Source organism: Zonotrichia albicollis, chromosome 12 (assembly GCF_047830755.1).
Source record: "Zonotrichia albicollis isolate bZonAlb1 chromosome 12, bZonAlb1.hap1, whole genome shotgun sequence".
NCBI lineage: Eukaryota > Metazoa > Chordata > Aves > Passeriformes > Passerellidae > Zonotrichia > Zonotrichia albicollis.
This window is the reverse complement of record NC_133830.1, coordinates 15,985,695-16,010,522: the sequence shown is the minus strand read 5'-3', so window position 1 is coordinate 16,010,522 and position 24,828 is coordinate 15,985,695. Positions and strand designations below refer to the sequence as shown.

General features: G+C 49.4%; 2 protein-coding genes across 4 annotated transcripts in view; one reads left to right on the top strand and one right to left on the bottom strand.

Moving 5' to 3' along the window:
• HEMK1 (HemK methyltransferase 1, mitochondrial release factors N(5)-glutamine) overlaps window positions 1-18,073 on the bottom strand; it is a 28,499-nt gene extending 10,426 nt beyond the window's left edge. The window contains exons 1-4 of one of the 3 annotated variants that reach the window (XM_074550052.1): window positions 14,242-14,381; window positions 11,378-11,804; window positions 10,830-10,921; window positions 9,759-9,852 (exon numbers count right to left, since the gene is read on the bottom strand). In XM_074550052.1, coding sequence (XP_074406153.1) covers window positions 9,759-9,852; window positions 10,830-10,921; window positions 11,378-11,638 — 447 coding nt within the window. In that variant the 5' untranslated portion in view covers window positions 11,639-11,804; window positions 14,242-14,381. Of the gene's footprint in view, window positions 1-9,758; window positions 9,853-10,829; window positions 10,922-11,377; window positions 11,805-14,241; window positions 14,683-17,945 lie in introns of those variants that run through there. The other 2 variants (XM_074550053.1, XM_074550051.1) reach the window with 2 other exon arrangements.
• On the top strand, window positions 18,058-22,842 carry C12H3orf18 (chromosome 12 C3orf18 homolog). The gene is given in 5 exon segments (XM_014265976.3): window positions 18,058-18,099; window positions 18,101-18,340; window positions 19,685-19,710; window positions 21,102-21,231; window positions 22,587-22,842. Coding segments are annotated over 5 exon segments (519 nt in total). The 3' UTR covers window positions 22,668-22,842.
• The last annotated feature ends 1,986 nt before the right edge of the window (window positions 22,843-24,828 follow it).

Below are 24,828 nucleotides of genomic sequence, written 5' to 3'. Positions count from 1 at the left end.
CAGGTGGGGTGCTGAGGATTCCAAGACCACAGAAGAAAAGGCACACAAAAAATTCCGCTTGGCTATTCAATCACTTCTTTAAATACCAGCCATTTCTGGACACTTACAAACATTTCCTGGAAATCTCCACAGTAACTCAGAACCATCTGTTCCCAGAGTAGCACAAGTTACTGATTACAAATGTCCAAATATGACTTCCATACACTAGGACTATTCTAACCATTTATTAACTTCCTTAAGGTTTCTCATTAGTAATTTCAAGCTTGATGGGTTTGAATGGAATGCCTACTTTACACATTCCTCAGTGAAAGCATTTTAGTGTGCTTGCCAAAGCTTCCATTTAAACATGACTGATTTCAGGTTTTACCACATAAAATACAAATAAAATGAGACATTGATATTACTTAGGCTTTGAGTTCTGCTTTCTGACTGCCTTACCTCATTGTCTTGGTTATTTCTTTTCAATTCTTACTGAGGCAAAGGCTGGTTTTCTCATAATACACATTTACTATAATAGTGCAAAAGTAAAAGGCATAAAAAATAATGGGACAACCTAAAGGAATGGCATCATTTTCCAGACATTAGTACCTCACTACAATAAAAGGCTGAATAATTATTTTCAACCTGATTGACTAGCAAAGAAGATGTATTCTAACTGGCAATCAGGAAAACCCAGCAATCATGACACAGAGTATGTCCAGTCATCCCACTCCCATTGCCACTAGGTTTCAGGAATGATTAAATTATCAAAAATTGCTTTGAAACCATATTCATCATTCTTCTCAGTATTTTTCACCTTCTAGCAAATGATCCAGCCAAAATCTGAACTTCTCCAATCACACCATCACCTCCAAAATATCACCACTGGAAATTGATAAATTACAGCACTTTGCAGAACACAGCAGAGCCCCTTTCAAGTCTCATCTTGGGAGATGAAGTATTTCTGGCTGAGTATTACAGTGTTCATACAAAGACTACAAAATAGACAAGTCAGACATTCCCAGCCTTTGCACAAGAATCCTACTGGAACCACAGTGAGGGAAAAGCAACAAAGAGGCTGATGGTGCTAAAAAGAGGTGCCTGGGAGTGGCACAGAGAAACTGGGACTGGGACAACTGCAACTGGCCAAAGGCTGGGATCTTGACTGAGTAGGATACCCCATGTCTTCTCAGACTGAACAGATTCAGAGCACAAACACCTGCTAATGCAATACCAACATTACCAAAAAGCCATTTTAACCATCAGTTTCATCACCAGCTTTGAAGGCTGAGATATGAAGTTAGAGAAATTCCAGTGGGAAATAAACAAAACCACTTTGTGACCCAATTCCATATTTGCTCACAGCATGCTAATCACTGGATAGAATGAACTCTCAATTGTGGAGTTATTAACATTCAAATTATTGCTTACAGTGAGTCATTATTGTCAGTTACAACCCAACCTACAACAAAAAAAATTCTGCTAACCAGTACTACAGGTACTGCAGAACTACTTTCATCCTGGAGCCTGGTATCAGACACGTGGGTATCAGTGTCATAATTGTGTCAGAATGGGGAAATGAACATTTAGAAGAATTTCTCTCCTCTAGTCTTTGCAAGAAGCTTCTTCCTGCAGCAAAAGTCAGTTTTGGAAGGAGTGAAGGGATTGAATGGCAAACAGACAGAACCAGAAAGAACCTAAAATCCTCTGCCTGCTTTTGCTAGCAATGGCAGCAAGGTGAAAGGGAAGGAAGGTCCCCTACATGGTTTGGGCAGCCCCATGATGGAGCTGGTGACACCTGCACATTTCCATACACAGGTGAGCAGAGGTGTTGAAACAGCCAGGAGAAAGAGACAGAAGTCACATGGAAAAGTGGATTCAGTAGCTCCTTGAACTTTTTCCTTGAAGCAAATCTTATCTATATGGCCATAAACTAAAACACAAGAAGTTTCAGCTCAACATGAGGAAAAACTTCTTTACATTGATGGTGACAGAGCACTGGAACAGCTGCCCAGGGAAGGCACAAAGTCTCCCCTTTGGATATGTTCCAACCCCACCTGGACACATTCCTGTGTCACCTGCAGCAGGTGACCCTGCCTTGGCAGGGGGATTGGACTGGATGATCTGCAGAGGTTCCTTCCAACCCCAATTGTTCTGTCATTCTGTGATTACCCTGTGCTTACATGTACAGGGGACACAAATATTTGCTTCTCATGCTACCTAACTTCCAGCCCTCAAGAGGCTCTCAAGTTTTTGTCCCTTAGCCAAACCACTCAGATGCTGTTCTCACCTTGTGGTTCCAGGAAATCTTGCTTCACTGCCAGATTCACCCTAAGTTCAAACTGTCCTTTATTTGGGCTCCACCCCCCACCTTCTCTTTGAGGGCAACAAATGCAAAACTTTGTGAACACCTCCAGCTTCCCCTGAGCCTCTGCCTCACCCTTCCACCCACAAGTGTGGTTCCCCAAGGCCCCCAGCACCCTCTCTGCTCTCACAGGCTCTTGGTGTCACCTCTGCCCTGCGGCCAGGGCTCTGGTTCACTGCATTTCTTGGAACTGCAGCTGCACAAAGCAGTGAGAGGCCAGGGGCTGCCAGCACCCAAAGCACAGAGGCTGCACAGCTGCAGCCCAGGCAGAACCAGCACAGGCTCAGCTGGGTTCCAGCCCTGAGACAGTCAGGAGGAAGCAGCAGAGGCTCCTGGGCTCAAGGCTGGCTGCAGAGCCGAGCACAGGGACAGAGCTGAGGGGATCCTCTGCTCCAGCCCAGCACCTGGGAAGGGCCCATCAGATGTTTTTGCCATCAAAAAGGACAAACTAAATAAAACAAGAGGAAGTGAGGAACAGGAAAGGCAAGGGTGGAAGTCACAAACTGCTACTGCATTCCCTACAAGCACCCTTTTTCCGTGCTCCAGGGGAAAGCAGGGGAGCCAAAGTTCCAGGGGTAAGAGCCAGGGTGGCAGGAGACTCTAAATTCCGTGGTCACTAAACTGGAGAAGGAAAGCAAAAAAACCCCAGGAAAACCCTGATAACCTTCTCTCTGTTCTCTCTCACTTCCTGGGAATGTTTCACTTATCTGTGTGCTTTCCAGAAACTTCTATTCTCAGAATCCAGGACTTTCCATAGAACCTGATCTGATATTAACCCAATCACCTCTCCCATCTTGTTTGCCCACTTGGCTCCCAATCAGCACATGACAAACACCAGGAAGCCAAGCTGGAAACCCAACTCCATGGCAATGGCCCTAGAAAAGCCCTGCCAGTGTCCCACTTCCAAAACCAAGCCATCAAACCAGCCCACTGCTTCATGGCAGGCAGGGCTTTTGTCCTGGGCTCTTCTGCCTGGCACTATAGCAGCAAAGAGAAAAATCACAGAATATTCTGAGCTGGAAGGGACCCCCAAGGATCACTGAGTCCAGCTCTGAAGAGAATGGCCCATGTGGGGATCAAACCCATGGAAGTCCCACTATAAATGGATGGGAATCAAAGCACCTGAGTAGGTCCAGAGGAGCCACTGATCCTGAGAGAAAGGGTGGCTTTAGGCATTGGCAATGACACACAAGCATGTCCCAGCACACCCAGTACTGAGGAAGGGGTTTGCCTTTGGTCACACAGCAGCTGCTCCTGATGTCAGGGCACATGCCACGTGCTGCTTCATCTGCCAGAGCAGAGGCTGTGACAGCACCCAGGAATGACTTTACCAACAGGCAGCAACCCATCTGTGCTCGTGCCCAAGAGAAATCACCACAGCTGTCACATCTAAATTTAGCCATGCCTGGGGGCAAGAGTGGATCCAAGTTGCTGTGTACTGCCCATACCTCAGGTGTCCAGCACTGAGCTCTAGCCAGGCACATCTCTCCAGATCAAAGGAGGTTTCTTTTGCTTTCTCTGCAGATACAGGTATTGACCACTGCCAGACACAGCATCTGGACAGAAGAACAAGTCTAGCTTGCTAATCTCTAGCTCTAGTTACTTGGATGTTTGAAAAGAGCTTGGGGGAGGAAAAGGATTTTTCTCTCCCTCATGAGGGAATCTGCTCGAGTCCCATCTGTCACAGCCATTTTAAAGCTTGTTTTTCTCCAGTATTAGTCCTACTTCCTGCTTTCACTGCTGATGAGCTACAGGACTCACTGGAAATGCATGGAAACAGGAGGTTCTTTCAATCACAATAGGGAGCTTAAACCCCCCCAAAAATACAGGCATTAACAACAGGGAGCTCTGAGAGAACGTATCAGAAAAGTCTATATAAGTTAACCTGGGGGACAGCCTTGTGCATGACTTAAAAGAACAGCTGCTGCTTTCCTTGTCTTCAGAACAAATTTTAGTTTTAAATTTCCATTTTTTGTCTATCCTGAAAATCACCAGCTTGGAAGAAATTCTCTGCACTAGCAGAGTCTTGTTTTCTTCATAGGAAGCCAGCAGAAACTACCACCACAGTTCATCTTGGCCAGTCAGCCAGGAACAACCCTGTTTCTTCCATCATTTCCTTTTGAACAAGAAGAAATCTGTCTGGGGAAAACATTCTGTCCTGATTTTCAAGTGGCCAGCAATAGACTCTTGCTATGCTGTTTCAGCATTTAATTACACTCTCTGCTGAGATGTGCACCTTTGTCTTCTGCCCTGCATTTATAGTGCTTATTATACACTTGTCTGCAAACCAGAGAGACTTCAGTTTTCAAATTCCTGCTCTCTGTGCCAGATAATTTACCCCTAAGCTTGTCTCTGATGAGCTACACACTCTTCAACAACAAGGCAGACTTTTTCAACCTATTAATCCACACAGTGTTTTTTCTCCAAATCTAATTTTCCACTTCTTCCTCAAGCAGCCAGTAACATAACTGGACATAATAGTTCTGCAGCTATTCCATTACTGCAATACTCATTATTTGATGCTGCTACGTGCACGTGGCACTCCCCTGTCCCACATGCAAGGATCCCATCAGCCCACTGGGCAGCAAAAAGTGGGTGCTCCTGGTCAGCCAATATCCCTGAGACACTGGCAATCCCAAATCTTTCTCCAAGCCCTTCTGGCAGCACAAGTGCCTCAGGCACAAGGCACAGGCTGCCTTATTTCTCTCTCTCTATATGATCTTTGTGCCTAGCTCAAAGGCCAATTCCAATTGCTCTGCTCCCTTTGTGACCTCCATTCCCCAGCCTCTGTGCCACAGCCCACCTGCAGAAAATATTTTTCTCCTCCAACACATGAAGTGTTGTCTATCATATGGGCAAAATCTGATCTGTGAGGCCTCAACAGCAACCCCAAATCTTTAGCACATTTGCTTACAGCTCTATTTTGACAGATAGCAGATAATTTTTGATTTATTAAATAATGCTTTAGTGTATTTATGTTTAATATGCCTTATACAAGTCTACACATATCTCAAGAAAGGGACTTAAGCTATGTCAAGGCAGGGCACTGTTAGCCTTTTCACTTCCCAGACTGGGAAGCCCATTACACAGAAAGGGGATGCAGCCTTCCTTGGAAGAGACAACTGCTCAGAGCCAAAACTATGAAAAAAGCCAATCTTCTGACTTTTGATTAATGGCTGTACTCACTAGACAGTGTGACCTTCAGACCTTTCCAAGAAGTATCCATCTGTGGTAAAGAAATTACAGAAATGAAAGGACATTTCTGAATCAAAGGCTTCCTTTCAGCACTGATTGGAACAGCAAATGTGTCACTGCTTTGACATAAAACACTGGAGAGAGAAAGGGCCCACCTTGCAATCTGTTTATTGGCATATACAGGTCAGGGAAAGAAAACTCTCCCTTCTCTGTGTGCTGGACCTTCTTGAAAGTTTAATGACTATGTTTATCTAGAAGTTAAACTCCATTAAAGGTTTCTCTGAGCCAATCTTTGACTCAAGTGTGTTCACAGAACACCCCACACAATGAATGCCATTCCACGGGCAGGTGCAAGTAAACAGCATTGACTTCAGCTTTCAAGCATGTTATCATGGGAAAGAAACAACCTATTTTGGGAAACAAGCAAAAGAGCTTAAAAATCACAGGTGGAAAAAGAATAGACAGAGACATAACTAAAAATTACAAATGTTGTAGTGAATTATTTAAGTGTTATGCAGTAAAAACTGAAGGTTTTCCTTTATGCTTAAACAAGCAGGCAGCACAGAAGCAAAGAATATACTTTTCCAACCTACAACACAAGATTTGCTGTCACATGATGCCAGGGAGGTTAGACACAGACAGACTCTAAAGAGGATTAAACAATCAGTGGGGGACAGATCCATTAGCAATTACGAAGCAGGATGGCCCCAAATCCAGCTTTGGCTGAGAACACTCCTTAACTGCTGACTGTCAAGAGAAGAAGGGACCCTTCCCCACCCACCTTTTCTCTTGGCATTTCGTTCCCACCATCTGCCATAGAAGCTATCAATAGCTGCAAAGCACAAACGATGGCCATTTTTTCCCCACTGAGCAATGAAGCCTTCTCAGAACCATGAGAAACCCCGGGATAACGGCTGGGAAATGGAAGCGTCAGGAACTCGCAGAGCGTGAGCCTGGAGCGCCCTCTGGGGGTACGAGGCGGGCGCGCCGCGGATCCCACAGCCCTCCCTGGAGGCGGCCTGGACCGAGCCAAAGCAGCACCAGAGAGCTGCAGTCACCCGCGCAAAAGAGGAATGACATATCCACGGCTGGGTGAATACTCCTCCTCTTTGTCCTGTTTCTCCCAAAGCAAAAACTTGAACTTCTTGCAAAAAACCAAAATTTTGAACTTCTAAAATTTTAGAAGTTCAAAAAAATACTTGCTTTGGGAAAAGGTCTTTCTTCTCCATTACTAGTGAGGAAGCAGTGCCAAGAGAAGGATGCCTTGACATTACAATAACCACCTAACAAAGATAACTCATTGTGCACACCCCATAACTTTGGTTCAAACTTCCCCAGGGCAGGAGCCTGGCTCTGGTGCCACGGGAGGAAAGGTGGGAGGATGCTGAGTTCCAAGGCCCTCCCAAAACCCTCCCAGCACTCACAGCAGCCAGTCCAAAGCTTTCCTCCCTGACTAGGACCTGCTTTTTCCCTGCTTCTGGCTGCCTGTCCCCTTCCAGCCAGATTCCCATGGAGCAGCAGAACAAAGCCACATGTGCTGCACAAACATTCCCGCAGGGGGAGAACAGGAGAGGGCTCAGCTACCAGAGAGAACCAAACAGATCACACGGGGGCAAATTTCACACAGGACAGAATGAGGCAGACAAGGGAGCTTCTCCCTCTGCATGTGTCTCTGTCCCCAGGCCTGAAACAATGCCCGTGGTTTGGGTCATGCTGTGTTTAATTTCATGCCATTACCAAGGCCCTGGAGCAAGAGTCATAACCCTTCTGTTGCAAACAGAGAACAACATGTGTGTCATAAACATGGCTTCCCTTCTCCTCAGACTCAAACCAACACACAGGAGGCACCTGCAGAAGCTACATACAGAAAATTAGGAAGAAAATTTTGAAGCTGCCTGTGTATCTGCACTGAGTCAGGTTAGGGAGTCACATTTTCTCAGCCAGAAACAAGACACGTGGCTTGTGCAGTCTCAGATAAACTTGAACCTGGGATAACAATTAGCTGCTTCCTAAAGAACAGAAATTATCTGGTGAAAAGTTTCAGCACTGCTGCTTTTAATAACACTGCAGACAAATTCTAAACAAAAGGTAAGCAACAGATGCAAAGGACTTTAACATTTCTGAAAGCAGGTACTTGCACTGCAGTTTTCCAGTCCAGCGAAGGCTGAAAAAAATTACTCTGATGAAACAAAACATAGACAAAGCCCAACCCAAACCCATCACACAAAGTCAGAAATTACCAGCCTTTCTTCCAGCAGAAGGAAAGGATCTGGACACCCCTTTGTGCACAGGTTACACACAGGACACATCTCCTGGAAGCAGCACCAGTCTACAGCCATGTCCTGCCAGGTGCTGCTCAATAGTTGGATTTTGTCCCCATGGCTCTCCTGTCACAGGAACCTTCCCAGCACATCACAAGCAAACTCTCCACTGCCCACAGAGCTCCACTCCTGAATCATTATCATAAGCTTCTGGTCTTCTGCAATAAATGTGCTAAAAATGTGCCTTCATAGCAAGTTAAGTGACACAACAAATAAAGTTTTGCCAGAGACAAGTCTGGGTTAAGCTGTTTACAGTCCATTTTTGCACCAGGATATGTTCAGTGGTTTCAAACACAGCACTGTACTCCAGTTTGGGCCAGCAGAGATGCTTTTACAAAAATCAGGCATCTGGGCTCAATTAACAACATTCTCAAGCATTGGCCAGCCCAGCTTCCACCCCACACAATAGGCCTTTGTTTTGAGCCTGGCACTGCATGGGGTGAAGAACCAGAGCACAGCTCCAAAGGAAGCCTCACCAGAAGATATTTTGATTTGCAGAACATACAAGTTTTCCCTGATTTCAATGCTCCCTTTGCATCCATGAACTAATTGGGATTTGGAGGTTGGAAATACTCTCTTGGATCATCCAGAGCAGAAATACTGTTGACAATAACAAAGGCAACCATTGCTGGCTCCAACTGGCAAAATTATTCCTTGGAGCTCCATCTCCAAACTCAATCACTACAGAATGATGAACCCCATCCAGGCAGAGAGCTCCCAGCTTCTCTGGACACAAGTGTCAGCACTATGATTTAGGGCTCAGAAGATTCTCCATGAAGTGCTGCTGATGCCCCACACCAAACCAAGACTCTGGTTCTAAATATTCTTCCTCTCTGTGATTTGAGAGGATGTCTATGCTGTAGCTGTGCTGATTCCCACTAAATGCTCTGGAACCTCCTCATGGATTTCAATAGCATCCTTTTCTTTAAAGGGCACAACAGAAGCTCAGGTTGTCTTTGTCCTTAAATTTCTGTTTAACTTTTGCAGATTACAACAGGCAAATAATTGAAGAAATGACTACTAGACCGAAACAGGTTTAAGTTTCTGGGACTCATCTCCACTTCATCTCCAAAAGAAAACAAATTCTCAGAAGGTAAAAAAACCCCAAACCAATCCAAAATAAAACCAAACAAAAACCCACCCTGTAAATTCTAAGCTTCCTGAGGACTAGTGAACAAAAAGGTTTCCTTGCTAGGATGGCCCATGTGCTGAAAGTGAAACTAGGCAACTGTCAGGGCAAGTGTCACCATGTAGATCTTAAGCTCTTCCATAGCAGTAGGAATGCTGGGGAACACAGAGTTTTAACTTGGTCATGTATGGCTCTCCTTTGCACTCTTATGACTGTCACATTTAGTTCCAGCCCAGATCAGAACTTACCTTTCAGTTTCCTGTATTTGTCCAGAAACAACTATGGAGCCATGAGACAGACAGTAGGTGCCACTTCCTACCAGCCAGCACATGGACACTCAGGCTCTCTGGATTGCATTACTGTTTTCCTGCTACTGCAGGGTTCTGCTGGCAAATCTCTGGACAATGTTTAGGTTCCTGTATGCTCTAAGCCACTGGGATATAGCAGTAGATGTTTTGAACTTCTCCGGAGCAGAACTAAGGAAAGCAAAGCCACATCCTTCCATCAATGGCAATTGATTTCTGTGTAATTAAGAGATACATCAGCTTGCAGCATCCCTTGCTCTGAGGCAGGAGGCAAAGGTTACTAGCATCAGCTCCAGATCACAAGTTTTGAACGGCCCCCATTCTAAAAGAAGTGGAGTGATGTGATTTCCCCACCACTGCAGCCTCACAGCACACAGGATGCCTTCACAGCAATGCCCTGATTGTATCGTGCCACGTACCTCACACATCCAAGCCCACCCCCACCACATTCCCCACATCCATACCTCTGTTTCAGGCCGTGGAATAAACACTGGGGGTCTCATCTGCAGGGTCAGCTCCTGGAAGTCCCATTCTCCAAGCACGTACTGCACTGGCATCCTGCGGTGGGCAAGGGGAGTGTGAGCGCTCAGGGGCTGCGCTGGGTGAGCGGAGGCGCTCTCATGGCACCCTGCTTTCCTCCCTGCTCACTGCAGCCCCTGCCCAGGGCCAGCAACTGCATCAGCAACGTGCATGTGCACACTGAGGGAGCAGGGCAGCTCCCTGCCCACAGCCCAGTCTGACATCAAGCACTGGAACTGGGAACTACAGGTCAGTCAGCCTCACCTTGGTACTGGGGAAGGTGATGGAATAGGGAGTCCTCAAGGTTGTGTCCAAACATGCCAAGGGCAGGGAGGTGATTGAGACTGGTCAGCACAGATGCACAAAGGGGAAATCTCTCCTGAGTGAGCTGATAGTCACCCATGACACAATGACCAGTCTGATGTATCAAAACCAGATCTTGACCTTCCCTGGGGTTCTGACACTGTCTCCCACAACATCCTCATGTACAAGCTGATGCAGCACAGACTGGATAAATGAGGTGGGCTGGAAACAGAATAGTCAGGCTTGGAAGGCTGATTTCAGCAGCACAAGCTCAACTGAAGGCTGATTTCTAGTGGAGTACCCCAGGATCAATACCCCACCTTACTGGTCTGGCTGAAGGGACAGAGCCCCCTTGCCAACCCTGCAGTGACAGAATTAATTGGGAGGAGTAGCTAACAGGCCAGATGGGTGTGCAAATTTTCAGAGAGACCACTGGAGAAATGGGGTGACAGGAATCTCATAAAAATCAGCAAGGAGTAATATGAAATCACATAAACTGGGGAGAAATAACCCCATGCACCAGTACAGGCTGGGGCCTGACCAACTGGACAGTGGCTTGCAGGTGGATAAGCTGTGCCCCTCATTTGAATCCCCATGAGAGACCACCAGAGCACAGCTGACATGTGAGCTGCCTCCCTCTGCTGCCATTCTCCTGGCTGCTTCAGGCTGAAGGAAAGCCCTCCAAAGGAACAGGTACAGGAGGATGCTCCTACCTTTGGAGCCGCTTGTGGCTCAGCTGCTGGATTTGCTCCTGCTGCAGTGCTGTAAGTGGAGTGTGGAGGCTTTTGGAATCCAGACTCTGAAACTGAAGACAAAGTCACTTTAAACCTGCCCACCTGTGCCACTGGAGGGTCCTCTGCCACAGGCATCCTCCAGAGTGTCACAGGATGCTGGCAAACACAATTGCCTGGGACTGCTAGAAACCAGCTGGACAGCCATCAGAAGAACTTATCTGCGTGTTTAGAAACAAACCTTTACTACTGTACTGCTACTTTTTGGAGTTGACAAGAACAATTAAAATTAAGAATCACTTCATCAGGCAAGTGAGGGTGGATGTTTATGTTACACTTCAGAGTCTGCAAAAGAGATTTTAAGAGACCCCTGAGTATTCTACTGGCAATAATACACTACCCCTCACCCCCTCTGCCATCTAAGGGAGGATAAGTTGTTCTACTCCCTCTAAATGAGATAAAAAAGAGATTCAGTCAAAATGAAGAAGTGAGAAGCACACACAGATATTACTCTTTTCCTATTACTTAACTGTTTTTGCTCCCAGGACAAATGACACAATATATTGACTGGATTCTCGTGCTTCAGGGATCCCATTTGTCTCGAACACCTTCTGCCAATAGTTGACCATATCAGTGGCAGTCACGAGCCCAGGTCCTGCACTGCAGCTCTGCCTCAGAAACAACTGCTTTGGACTGAGCACAGCACCTTTCCTTGGAGTCCCCAGTCCTGGCACACACTGGGCTGGGAGGCTCAACAACTTCCTGAGCAGTGGATGGGTGAGGCATCTCATTGTGGTGAAGTTTCTGAAGTTTCTGGCTTCCACACCTGTTCCTCGTTGCCACCTACTGATCTGTCAGTGCTGAGATTCACCTGGTGCTACCACAGGTCACTGGCTAAGCACCAGCTGACCACAGTCCGTGGGTTCTCCACAGGACAGCATTTGCAGCTCTTCTGGGCTAAAAAACAAGGCAAGAGAAGAGTGTGAGTTCCTTGGGATACTAAATAACAGGTTCCCCTCTGACAGAATGCAGATTGCTAGCCCTAATCCCAGCCCACAAGCACAAAACCAGTTACTCACACCATAACAGTAACAAAGGACTATGCCCAAAAAGGACTCTTGTGCCAGCCAACCAGCTAAGCCCTGCAACCTGCTCCTTCCCAGAGCTGCCACCTCCAGAGGTCAGAGGCCAGTCTGTGCCCATGGCAGGGCAGAAGTGAGCTGCCCACACACAGGCACAGCTCTGCTGCCTGTCCTGGGTCCCAGAAAGCCACTGACACACCAACCTTCAGCTCCAGTCCCTGGCTCTCCACCCCACAGGTGGGTCACCCTGGTTTCCCTGCAGGAAGACCTTCAGTCTCTCCTAGATTATTTCTTTTATTCCTCTCTTCATAAACCACAAGTCAGAGGTTGGCAGAGATGCTCACAGAAGACCTGGACTTCGTGGGTCAAGGGTGTTTCACACTGTTACCATCCCCAGAGGGCAAACAACGGGGACAGAGCCAGAGCGAAGAGCAGAGGAAGGAGAAAACGTCACAACATAATAGAGGGAAGAGAAACACTTGAAAGATAGAAAGGTCAGAAGGGGCAAACCCTGCTAGAGGGAAGTCGGTCTCCTAAAGGAGAGAAGAGGCAGAGCCAGACAGAGGGGGAATAAAAACAAACAAGATGACTGCAGGAGACAAAGGAAATGAAACCTTACAAAACAGCTGCTGCATATCACACTTGGAACTGTTCGAGACAAACAGAACAACAACCACATTTTCCTGCTGTGATCCATGAGAAATGAGGGCCCCTCTCTTTTCTGACTCACAGTCCCTGGAGCAACTATGGCTTTCCCTGAGCGCTCATTGCCATTCCTCTATTGATGGCTGCTTTTCAACACTGTCTCAGAGAGGCCACAACCTCCTCTACTCCAATTTCTCCCAAAAATCACCACACAAACAACTAATGAGCAGCTGGCAGCTGTCCCCTAGGAATGCTGCTGCAGGGAGAGCTGGGGAGACCAACTTGGCTCCAGCCTGGCAGGCACTGGCACCACAGTCCTGCTCCTGTTGCACAGTGAAACCCTGGAACAGTCAGGCCTCCACTGCCCTCCTCTGTAAAATCAAACACAGCCCAGGGAAGCAGCAGAAGGAATACCCTGCAGCGAAGATTTCCAGATTGTCTTACCTGCTCCCTCCTGGCAAAGGGATGGATGCTCTAAGAGCCCAAGGATCCCATTTTTACCATCTGTGTTACATTCAGCAGGCAGACAAACAGCCCCCATGAAAACGTGCCTTTATGTGAGGTCTGTCAGCTACAGTATCTATTTGGGAAGCTTCCCACTGCAAGGCTCTATTTACTGCTACAAGAGAAACACTAAAAGAATAAAACATTACCAACCATTACCGTTCTAAGGGAGGCAGAGAAGACTTTAATTGGCCGAGGCTGAAACAATTTGCACAGAAACACAGAACTGCTGGGGTTAGAAGGGACCTTTGGAGATCCAGTTCAATTTCCCAACCAAGGAAGGTGACACAGGAACACGGCCAGGTGGGTTTAGTGTATCTCCAGAGAAGGAGACTGCATGAGCCCCCTGAGCAGCCTATTCCAGTGCCCTGCCACCCTCAGGATAAAGCTCTTCCTAATGTTGAGGTGAAACTTCTTGTTTTACTTTATGGCCAGTACTCCTCATCCTGTTGCTGAGCATCACCCTCTTGACAAACTCCTTTGAGGTACTTATATACATTAATAAGATCCCCTCTCACTTTTCTCTGGACTAAACAGGTCCAATTCCTGCGGTCTCTCCACATAAGACACGTACTTCAGACCTTTCATCTTAGTTGCCCTCTGCTGGACCCTCTCCAGTGGCTCCTTGTTTTGTCTCCCTTAATAAAGGAGACCAGCTACTTATGTAAAATCACTTCATGCTACTTCTTGGTACAAATACCAGTCTGCACACAGGGAGGAAGCAATTTCCCTTTCCCCTCTGCAGTTCCGTGGTTTGGTCTTTTCAGCCCCGGCTCCCTCTCCCTGTCGCCTCACACGTGCACAGGCGGCTGTGGGAAGGCCCGGCCACTCGTACTCTTGGCCGTGCCCCACTCACAGGCTCGAGCAAGAGCAGGAGCTGGCACTGTCCTAGCCCCGTTCCAGCTGCTCGCAGTGTCCGGTTGAGCCGGCACCGAACAGCCCCACGGCCACATCGGGGAGGGCAGCCAGGAGCTGCCGACCCGCGGCGGTGAACGAGCCTTATGAGCAGCGCCGGTAGCAGAGGCGGCTCCTCTTCCATGTGCAGCCTCTCAGCTCTCCCTACACATGAAACACCACGAGCACGGCAGCGGCTCCCTTCGCCTGAGGGGCGACAGTGGGCCCGGGGCTGCTCTGAGGGGAGCGCGCGCACAGCGACGCCTCACCTCAGGGCTCCCGGCGCGGCCGGGGCACCGCCGGCTCCCTCGGGGGCGGGAGCCCAGCCGGCTCCCAGTGGGGCTGGGGGCACAACCGCCTGCTACGGGGACCGGGACCGGAGCCGGGGCAGGGGCCGGCGCTGCGGGCAACCACCTCCCGTCCCGAGGCAGGGCCGTGAAAGAGCAGCCGCGCACGAAGCCTCTCCCAAGCGCACCGCCGACCCGCCGCCGCCGCGCGCGTGAGTGACAGCCGCGCAGACCAATCGCGAACCGAGCCTCGCGTACGCCAACCAATGGGCCTGAGGCGGCGTGGGGCGGGGCGGGGCCAGCGGCGGCGCGCGCGGAGCCGAGTGGCGCGGCCCGGCCCGGCCCCCGCGGCCCCGGGCGCGGCCCCCGGCGGCCGCTCCGCCCGCGCCCCGGGGGGACCGGACGCCTCGGCGGCAGCGCGCAGTAAGTGCCGGCCCGGCCGCCCCGGCGCGGGGAGCGCTTCCAGGGACGGGCGGGGTGGGCCGGGCTGGGCCGCGCTGCGGGGGTGTCCGGCTGCGCCGTCCCGTCCCTCCCGCGGGCACTGCGGGGCTGCCGCGGCCTCTCGGGGTCCGGTCCCGGTCGGGTCCCGGGCGGGTCCGGCGGAGCGGAGAGCCGGCTGTGAGCCCGCCTGGGCAGCGGGAAGGGCCCCGTAACCCGTTATCCGCCCGGAAACTTCTCGGGATGGGGAAGGAGGGACTTCCCGCAGGGATGGAGTGCGGGCAGCGGGGCAGCGCACGGGGCCGGGGCGGTCGCTGCCGATCCGGTGTGTGTGTCAGAGCGGGTCACGGGAGCGGTGACATTGCTGGGGACGGGACCGTGCCCTTCTCGGGCAGCGGGACGGTGACAGCCGGGGAGCTGCGGGGCAGCGGGCACACGCGGTCGGGGCTTTCCCGTTTCCCTGGAGCCTGGTCAGCTCTGGAGAGGTGAGGGAAGCCAAAAGTTCATCCCTGGGAACTGGGAAGCCACGTCCCGTTGCCAGCAGCAACACAGTGCCGCTTGTATTGCTGAGTTACTACACATACTTCATCTTGGTGAAGTAATGAAGAAACTGTACTTGTTATTATTCTTCATCCAGAGACCCTCTGACCCATCTTCATCTCAGTGACACAAATCTCTGCTCAAAATGAAACAGCAGCACAGAGATTAAAACCAATTCTTCAGAAAAGGCACAAGGTGGGGCCCAGAACAATTTTCTGCATGTCAGAAGCGAGCAGCAGCTATCAGAGATCAGTTTGGAAATGCTGGCTTGGGAGAGAAATAAACGTGTTCTCCTTATGTGCAGACCCAGCAGAGCCCAGCACAGAGCACTCCTGGCTGTGCAAGGAGCTCTCTTGGTGCAGGCAGTGGAACAATGCCAGCTGGCAGCAGCTGAGGATCTGGTTCCTCTTCTGTTCTATTTGTGCATGGACTGTGCTGGAACCTGCCACTGATAGGTAGTAGCTGTTCCTGGCCCTACAGCTGCCATCAGAGGCTTGGAGTGTGCCCAGCCTGCAGATCAAACTTCAGCAGCAGGATGACAACTGGGAAAGGAAGGTGGTGGGGAAAGATGATCCCCCCCCCAGCTCTGCTGTGTAAGCTGTGGGCCCTGGGCCATCCTTGCACTCAGCCTCCCTGTCTGTCTGTCTGGAGCCTGGACCAGGAGGAGCTGGGGAGCAGAAACAGCCCTATCTGAACCTGGGAGTGGTCATGTAAGCCAGGTCAGAAACCTCAGACACAGGACTGCTTTTAGAGCTAGGTCTGTGGGTATGGGAATCCTTCAGCATGAACAGGATGCCAAGAGCAACAGAGTCCCCATTCTCCCTTGACCAGAGTTTCAGCTGGCTTATTTCAACCCAGCCTTTTTTAGTTTTTCAGAACTGACACTACATTCAGCTGAAGGCCTAACCCATTTTGTTTCCAAAATTTAGGAGCTGTTTAAGATCTAGAGCCATACTCTGCAAAGCCCTTGGGCCTGCTTCACTCCTTTCATTTAGGCTATTTTTCCACTCTTTATTTCCTTGGTAGTGGCTTTTTAAAAAATGGGTATTATCATTATGGAAAGTTTCCCTGAATAGCACAAATTGATGGATCCTGCCTGAGCAGCTGCTCGATCTGCTCAATAATTCCTTCCCTTTTCCTGCTGGGCTGTCACTGCTGCTGCTGCAGTTGCTGTGGCACTAATTTCAAGTTTTCCATCTTTGTGCCCAAGTGTGCACTGCACCTGAGCTGTGCTGTGCTGAGAGGAATAGCTGGAGAAGTCAAGGTGCCTGTGGTTTGAGCAGAGTGCAGGGCTTGATGGCCAGTGAAGGGCACAATCCCCTTCAGCTGCAATGACTTACAATGTTAGGAGGGACCAGACCAGAACTGTTATTATTCACATTTCTCTGGAAACTCCAGGGAGTTGACAGTGTCTCCCAGGCACTTCAGAATTCCCCTGTGCTTCACAAAGTTGTTTCCAGGGGACTGAGACAGACCCTGCATGAGTGGCAAAGCTTTTACCTGCTCAGGGAGCTGCAGGACAAGTGGAGGTGAGTGCTCTAGCTGCACAGCACAGGCTGGTGCTGCTTGCCTGGGGTGCTTTCCTGCTCCAGCTGTTTGTGGCAGATGTTGATCATGCTGCTTCCTGCAGTTGTGGACAGCAGTAAGGCACCACAGTATGGGAACTGCACAGTAACCTTGCCTGGAATGGAACAGAGAGGGGCAGAACAATGGCTCGTTTCTCTTTGCAGGCACATCTTTTTCTATTCAGAGCTCACTAACCCCTCTGTCCCAGCTGCATTCCAGCCCAGAGATGCAATGTCTGCTGAATTGCAGGGAAATTACCAGAGAACTGCTACAGAAGTTCTCAGGTCAGCTCAGCTCCAGAGGTAGCTGTGTTTTTAGGGAAGAACTGATGATCTAAAGTTACATACAGTGTTTTTATAAACAAAGTGTGCAAATACTTCCCATGGCTCATCCCATGGTGTTTTGCAACTCTTGATCATTTGCACAATAGAAGTATGAAGCAATTAAAGCCTTTCATGTTCTCAGCATGAACAGATCTATCAAATTTCACAACTCCAATCCAAAATTGGGCTAATTTTAAAATTAATATTGATAATTGCCAGTGCATGACTAAGCTTGAGTGGGTGCTTTCATGAGGGATTGAGAAATAGTTGGTGTCTTTAGATGGAGGACTGATGCAACCCACCCTTCCAGAGCGCTGGCATGAGCAGCAGTGGGACAATGGAGTGCAGGGATTCACCACAACAGGGAACTCCTACTTTGGATTCAGTAAAAAGCATCTTGAGATAGGGATGCCTCACAGCTGAGTGTCATTTCACTGGGTATGTTCCTACTGATAAGGGGATCAATATAACTTTTCAAAAATTAAAAGCAACAGACAGAAGCAGGAAGATGCTCTATCCTGGGGCAGATGGAGACCACCTGGTTCAGCCTGGGGCTACCAGAAACAAGGGTTCTGAGGTTGTCCCACACAGATTTCTAGGTGACTGCAAGGAGGCAGAGCTGGAGTAGTGATGGGAGAGTTATCTCCAACTCCCAAGTGAATCAGGCATGACTTTGGGGGCTCTCAGTAAGCTTAAAAAACATTTTTCTTATTTTGAGCCGGCATTCAGAAACTGTGCTGGTGAATTGGGGAACTGTGGGAAAGGTTGTGCCTGTCTCCAAGAGCTCTGCACTGCTAATTTGTTCTCATTCTGTCCTAGGCCAAGTCCAGTGTGGTTCCTACCCTGAAGAAAACCCATCAGTGGTGATGCTGCAGGAGAGGTCTCACGTGGGGCCCTGGATTGGAAAGGCAGCTCTGCACTCCTGCAGCTGATGGGAGAGGACAACAGCCCAGTAACAGGAGCTACCAAGAGCTGGCAGGATGAGTTACAGCTCACCCTCTGTGCATGACCTGCATCACAGCACCCCCAGCACAGCCAAGCCAGAGCCAGGGACAGCTCTGGATGTGACTGTACCACAAACAGCCACCATAAGCCCTGAGACTGCCACTTTCAACAGCACCAAAATCCCAGACATGGCCAGCACGGGACCTGGCATGAGCACCATGCTGCTTTCCTTTGGGATCATTACTGTGATTGGCTTGGCTGTAGCAATGGTAAGAGAGCCCAGCTAAACATCCCTGTTTCTTGAGGGTGGAGGGTGGCTAAAGGTTCTAGGACTGGTTTGCACTGAATAATTTATTTGCATTCTATTCAAGTCTCACCCAGAACTGCTGGGAACTGATAGTTCCTGAGATTCCTTTCTTTTTTAAGGCCTTTATCAAATGTTCCAGTATTTCTGCAGTCTCCCTGAGGTCTGATCCAAATGGGATGCTCAGCAGGCCTAGGAGCAGCCATATGGAGTATCAGTATTTGTTTTTAATAGCAATAGGAAGTTCAAGTAAAAGGGAAAAAAGCATATTCTGTTCTGACTTGTTACCTGGAACAGCTGCATTGATTTAAATATTCTCTTGGGCCCCACAAGAAAGTTTATCCATATTAACTTTTCAACCAGACTACTGAAACCATGTAAGTCCCCCTGTGGACACGGGGTAAATATTTTTGAATTAAAGTGGCCTGAATCCATCTTAGCAAGACTCACCCTGGACTGCATTTCCAAGGTTCTGCATGCTGGGTATCAGTCCTTGAGGGTTTGGTGTGTCACTAACCTTGCCATTAATGCTGTGGGCAGAAGCTTTCAGGTACCCCAGTTCTGGGCCCAGCACGGGCAGTACAAGGGCTGCAGCTCTCCTTTTATGTAACCAGATCATTTCCCTGCCAACAGAGAACAGAAGGTAGCAGCAAGCTCCCTTTCCTTGTGCAAGGAAGGGCTTCACTAATACAGCCATCAGAGGAGCCTACTGCAAAATTTCATTGCAGGCCCCAGGAGGAATTTTTCCAAAAGCCCCTAAGAAAACCTGGAAACAGTCAAAAGTTCCCAAGAGCAGCATCCAGCGTCTGTAGTTCTCAGGACAAGGCTGTGGAGGCCCAAAGCCTCCTTTCTTCCCTGCACAGGCTGACAGAGGCAAGTCCCTGAGCATGCCCTCCCTCTTTGCTTCTTCCCTTTCTACTGGGGAGGGGGTAGCAGCATTTCTGTGCTGTAGGAAATCTGCACATGAAAATCACAAAGGGAAGTTTTTTCATCCACTCTTAAATTGCCATATATGTCCTGCAGCCTCAGAAATGTGCTGAGCTACACCTGGTAATACACCTAACACTCCTACTCCTACTAACACACCTAATAACAGGCCACTGAGCACTTAGTGTCAGACATGATGTGCTGCCAAGCTCACAGTGATGCATATGAAATGTCATTTTTATTGTCACTTCTGCCTTCCCCCACTTTGGTGCACAGTGACACCAACCTTCTCTACCTCTTTCCTGTGTGCCCAAAATTGTTCTTCTCAGCTATTCCCCGTCCTACTGGGACTGCTGTAATGATGCTTCTTTTTCTCCTGCAGGTTCTGTATATCAGGAAGAGGAAGAGGTAAGATCTGTTATTGGCTGAAGGGAACTCAGTGCTTCAAAATGCAGAATGAGCTCAGGAGGAGAGGGGCAGAGTGCAAGTGATGGCTGTGGGAGAACATGGTGTGACTGAGGCTGGCACACTGCACTCCTGGGACTGGGCATCCCTCTGACACCAGAGTGTCAAAGACTCCTCCACAGCTTTGGAAGGAGAATAAGGCTGAGCAGGAGGAGGTCAGGGATCCTACAAACTCATCACACTTCACCTATGAGATGCATCAAAACAGAGGAGAGGGTTATGGGTGTATAAAGAAGCTGGGAACTCCATCATGACAGGTTTAGATCTCAGGTTTCAGCCATTCCCAGATTCCTGTGTTTTCTAGCAGCCCAGGCAGGGACAGCAACTGGCAGCAGCACAGTGCAGAGATGCAGCCTCAGCCCAGGAGTTAATATCTTAATTTCCTTGCTAAGCTCCTGGCTGAAAATAGAGAGGAGAGCAGCACACAGGGAGAATCACATCTTGGTTCTGTCTCACAGCAGGGACTCTGGCCATGCACAGACTACCAGAAAGTGCTGCTGCCCACTGTAAAATTTCCTAGCCCAGCCCCAAAGCCCAGGTCTGGGTGCTGCTGCAGGAGTAGTCAGTGCTGGAGATAATGGTTGTGCTGGTAAGCCCATAGAGAAGCAGGGGAAGAATGTGTCATCCTAACACTTGCCAAAATAGATACTTGTGGTGACACTGCCAGTAACTGCTTGTGTGTTTCCCTCTACTTCAAAACTCAGCTATAGCCAAAGGCAGGACTCAGTGTTCTCCCAGGAGCCACCCCATCCATCATCCAGCTCTGAGGAGACCCTTTGAGTAATAATTCATAGCTCTGTCTCTTGGAGCAATGATACAAGAGTAGGAACAGTGTCCACAGGCATCAGCTCCCTGTGAGAATCTCTCTTTCCTATTTTCTATTTATTGTTTATTATTTTCTGTTTAATTTTATGTACTTCAGCCCCAGAGTTAAAGTACTCTCAGGCCACTGGAGCTTGAAGTGAAGTGCGGTGTGGGCAGAGGGACAGGGGGAGAAGTCACAACATGCCAAGCCACTATGTTCCACTGTTTCTTTTGTCCCTCCACATAAAGCCTAATCTTTTAAGGTCTGCAAGAACTTAAATCCTGATTCCTCTGTGTGTAAATGCCTGCCAACATAGATTAGTGATGGCAATTAATCCCTGTAACTGCACTCTGGGTGTCTTGCACTCCTGCCAGCTGTGTGTAGTGGGTTCTCAGCCTCATTCAGCAAGAGCCACAGGAGCAGAATCCCTGTGCAGCAGGAGAAGCAGGCTGCAGAAAGCCTCAGCAGTGGGGTGGGGGAGCAGCCTGAGCCCTGTCCTTCTCACCAAGCCTTTCCCTCCCTGGGGCAGATTGGAGAAGCTGCGGCACCAGCTCATGCCCATGTACAACTTCGATCCCACCGAGGAACAGGATGAGCTGGAGCAGGAGCTGCTGGAACATGGGCGAGATGCAGCTTCTTCCCAGGCATCACACAGCAAGGTAGGCAAAAACACCCCAGGCATCACACAGCAAGGCAGGCAAAAACACCCCAGGCATCACACAGCAAGGCAGGCAGCAACCACCCCAGGCTCACTGCAGCACTGCTCCCTGCACTGCTTTCCAACAGGGCCAGGGAGATTTTACAGGGCTGCAGGGTGGGGAAGCCATGTTAGACCTCAGGAGGACTTCCCCATCTTTGCCAGCCCTGGAGGTAGGGACTTGGGTGTTTTGGAGTGCTTAGGGTGGACTGAGGAGTCAGGCAGTGTTTGACAGGAGGCTCTCTCCTGCCCACTGTAACAAGAGGTAGGAGAAATTGGAAAGAAGGGCTTCTCACCACTGTTTGGGTCCAGCTTCAGTGTTGACTGTTCCCTTTGTCACCACTACTACACAAAAAGCCTTTTTACAAGAGCCAGCAGGGATGGTTGGAACAGGTGTCCCTTACCCAGTGACACAGTATGTCCTTGGAGCAGACATACCTTTCCTTTCATGCATTCCTTTCCAGCTGCTCTGTGTTGCCCATCCCCTGCTTTTCCTGTCCAGGAGCAGGAGTTCTCCCAAACAGTTCTCAGTTGCCACACACTTTACACCTTCAGAAAATCTGTAGCAAGCTTGGTGTAGGCAGAAAAGGAAAGAGGAAATAATAAATACAATTGTATTTATAAAATACTTACCTTGAGACATTCTTAACCTGCTGAAAAGCTCAAATTTCACATTGGAATATAAAAGATAACCAACATGAAATATACTAGTTTGGAAAGCAGGAAACGTGGTGTATTAAAGCAAAGAATCTTGTTTTCTGAGTAGCACATACTAGGACAACATCACATCCCTCTATAATAGAGGGTATAGAATAGAGGATATAATAGAGGATAACTCTCCACATAGGAGGCTTACCTGGAGGTAGTAGAGGGGGAAAATTGTAAGGCCAGAGTTAACCTTAGCCCAGTAAAACCAGAATCATCCTGTCCAGGGACAGACTGGCCAGCAGGATGCCTCAGGTCCCTCTTGCTAATACTTGGGAAGTACAAGAGTTTAAAGATTCAATATAAAAAGAGAGGGAGAGTCTAAAACAACAGCTCAAGTTCATGCAAAGGCACATTTCCAGGCCTTGATATCTCAAGCTTTTCATGCTGCCTTGTAGATATAAATAATGAGACCCAGTAATCCAATGATGTGGGGATTTTAAACTGGCAGGGATGTGCTGACTAACTCTCCAGGCTGCTGTATTTTCCTGTCACAGCCTTGTTAACGCCTTGTTAGCCAGGCAGCCGCCCCTGGGAGGGGTGAGTGCCGTTCCAGGTGCAGCCCTGAGCCCGGGCAGCCGGGCTGGCTCTGAGCTCTCCTGCTCCCCCCAGGTGCTGCTGCCGAGCCAGGGAGCCCTGCAGAGACCGAGCCGCCTGGTGTTCACGGACGTGGCCAACGCCATCAATGCATGACCGGGCCCTGCCCTGCCCCCGGATCCTGCTGACAACGAGGAGGATGAAACCAGCAAAGCAGTGACTTCCTCAAGCATGGCTGATCCACTGAGCCCAGCTGGCCACCTGTTGGTTTGTGTTACACAAGGGCACAGGAGGTGCCACCACTCTGGGAAATAAACCCTTTGTGAGGGCAGTGGTGATTCTCTGGTGTGTGTGTTACCATCAAAAGCTCCTGAGCTCCAGTTTCTGGGCTGGCACTGCCTGACACCACCTACCAAGCTTTGAGTTCAGGAACAGTGCCTGCTTTGTGTAGATTAACCTGTCAGAGCACAGAGCTGTGCTCTCTGGGTCAGGGAGGGAGAGAGGGGCACATCTCAGAGAACTTCTGCACCGGCTTTGTGTGCCCAGGCTGCAAGGAAGGTGATGGATGAGCCTCTCTGTGCAGTGACCACAGCCCTGGCCAGCCCTGGGGACTGGTGGCAAAGCCTCTCTGAGCCAGGAGAGCTGCCTGCCCCAGCTGAGGGGTGACCTGGGGCACAGCAAGGAGAACAAGCAGGGGATTATCCTCTCCCAGGCCTGTGGCTGCTGGTAAACGTGCACCACAGTGGTGTGGTAGCATGGGGAATTCACTGGCTTGAAAAAGTGAAACAGTGAAGATTTGGCTGATAACATCTTAATCTGAGCAAGTGGCTGAATATCCTAAATTAGAGCTACTGTACAGACAGAGGGGGATTTCCCACAGCTAGAGCCAGGGACTATCACTGTCTGGCTGTGTGAGCCCTGCTGCTGAGCTAGGAATAAGAGCTTGGGCCACAAAGAGGACTTAAGCAGAACTAGGGCTCCAATACCATTTATCCCTTCCTGCTTTGGCTCAGGGAAGTTTCTACAGTGCAGAGTGTTATCCAGGAAAACACAGTAAGCTTCAAAATACTTTCTTTTAAAAAAGGAAAAACATGTATTGGCTCAACGACAACTCAGTGTTTGCCCCCAGAGATGACTAACAGCTGGTTTGTACTTCCTTACCTGCCAGGACCTGCAGTCAGAGCCTTCTCTTCTTCCTGCTGAAGGGAACACAGAGCTTTGCCTTAGCCTCTGCTCGAGTTACCTGCTAGGAACAGGTAGGTGGGACTAGACAGGTAAGCCAGGGGTTTCCTGTAGCCCTGAAGAATCTCTGCCTGTGCATCCTTCAGGGCTGCAGGAGGAAGAGAGTGCCAAGGGGTCTCTGGCCACCTTGGCACGTGGCAGAGCAGTGTGGGGGTCTGTTGGCTGAAAGCTTTTGGTGGGCACTGGCCCCGAGTGCTGCAGAGCAGCCAGGGAGCAGCATCAGTGCCCAGCTGTGCCCTGATCACCTCCTCATCTTTGGGTGGTTACAGGCATTGTCAATCAGATTTTATTCCATCCACAGCACCAGTTAAAAGGGAATCAGGGCAAGCCAAAATTTGAATGCAGATCTAAAGCTTTATGCAAGGAGTTGTTTCAGAGTGGCAATTCAGGTACCATGTGCTTTGTTGCAAGTCTGGACCTGCCAGTTACTTTTTGTTCTTCCCCTGTGTGATTTTTCCATATTCATTAAATGCAAACTCTTTCCTGGGCCTGTGCCCCTGACCCCTGCAGGGCACAGCTCCTTACCAGCCTTCCCTCCTCCAGCTTCCCTCAGGGCAGCTTTGCAGGGCTAAATTGCTTTAGTTTTTCAGTGTCCAGCTGTCTTTTTAGAACTAGGGATTTCTGGGGGTATTTTAGGGGTTGGGATGTGAAAAACAGCCCAGTCCTCGTGCCAGGAGATGTGGCAGGAGGCACTCCCAGGCTGCTGCTGTTTGACCCCAGGGATGCTGCTGGAAGGAAGGTGCATGGGTACAAAACTCAGAGTGATGCACATTAGGTCCTTAGAATTTGGAGTCTGTCTGTGGCTATTCCCAGCCATCAGCTGAGAGACAAATACCTCCCAACACAGACACACACTTTGCAGCTCCTGCAAATGCTCACTGAGAGCAGCCACAGCTGATTTCTCCCTTCCTGCCTGTCCCCCTTCCAGGCTCTGCAGCAGACACGAATGCATGTGGTAGTAGGGGTGTCCAGCTGTCTTAAATTGCAGCATTTTCCCCAGAACTCTTAGGATTGGAATTTGAATGGTTGTTTTAAACTCAACAAAAAGCAAGTGTGAGCTGAGCTGTTTCCTCAA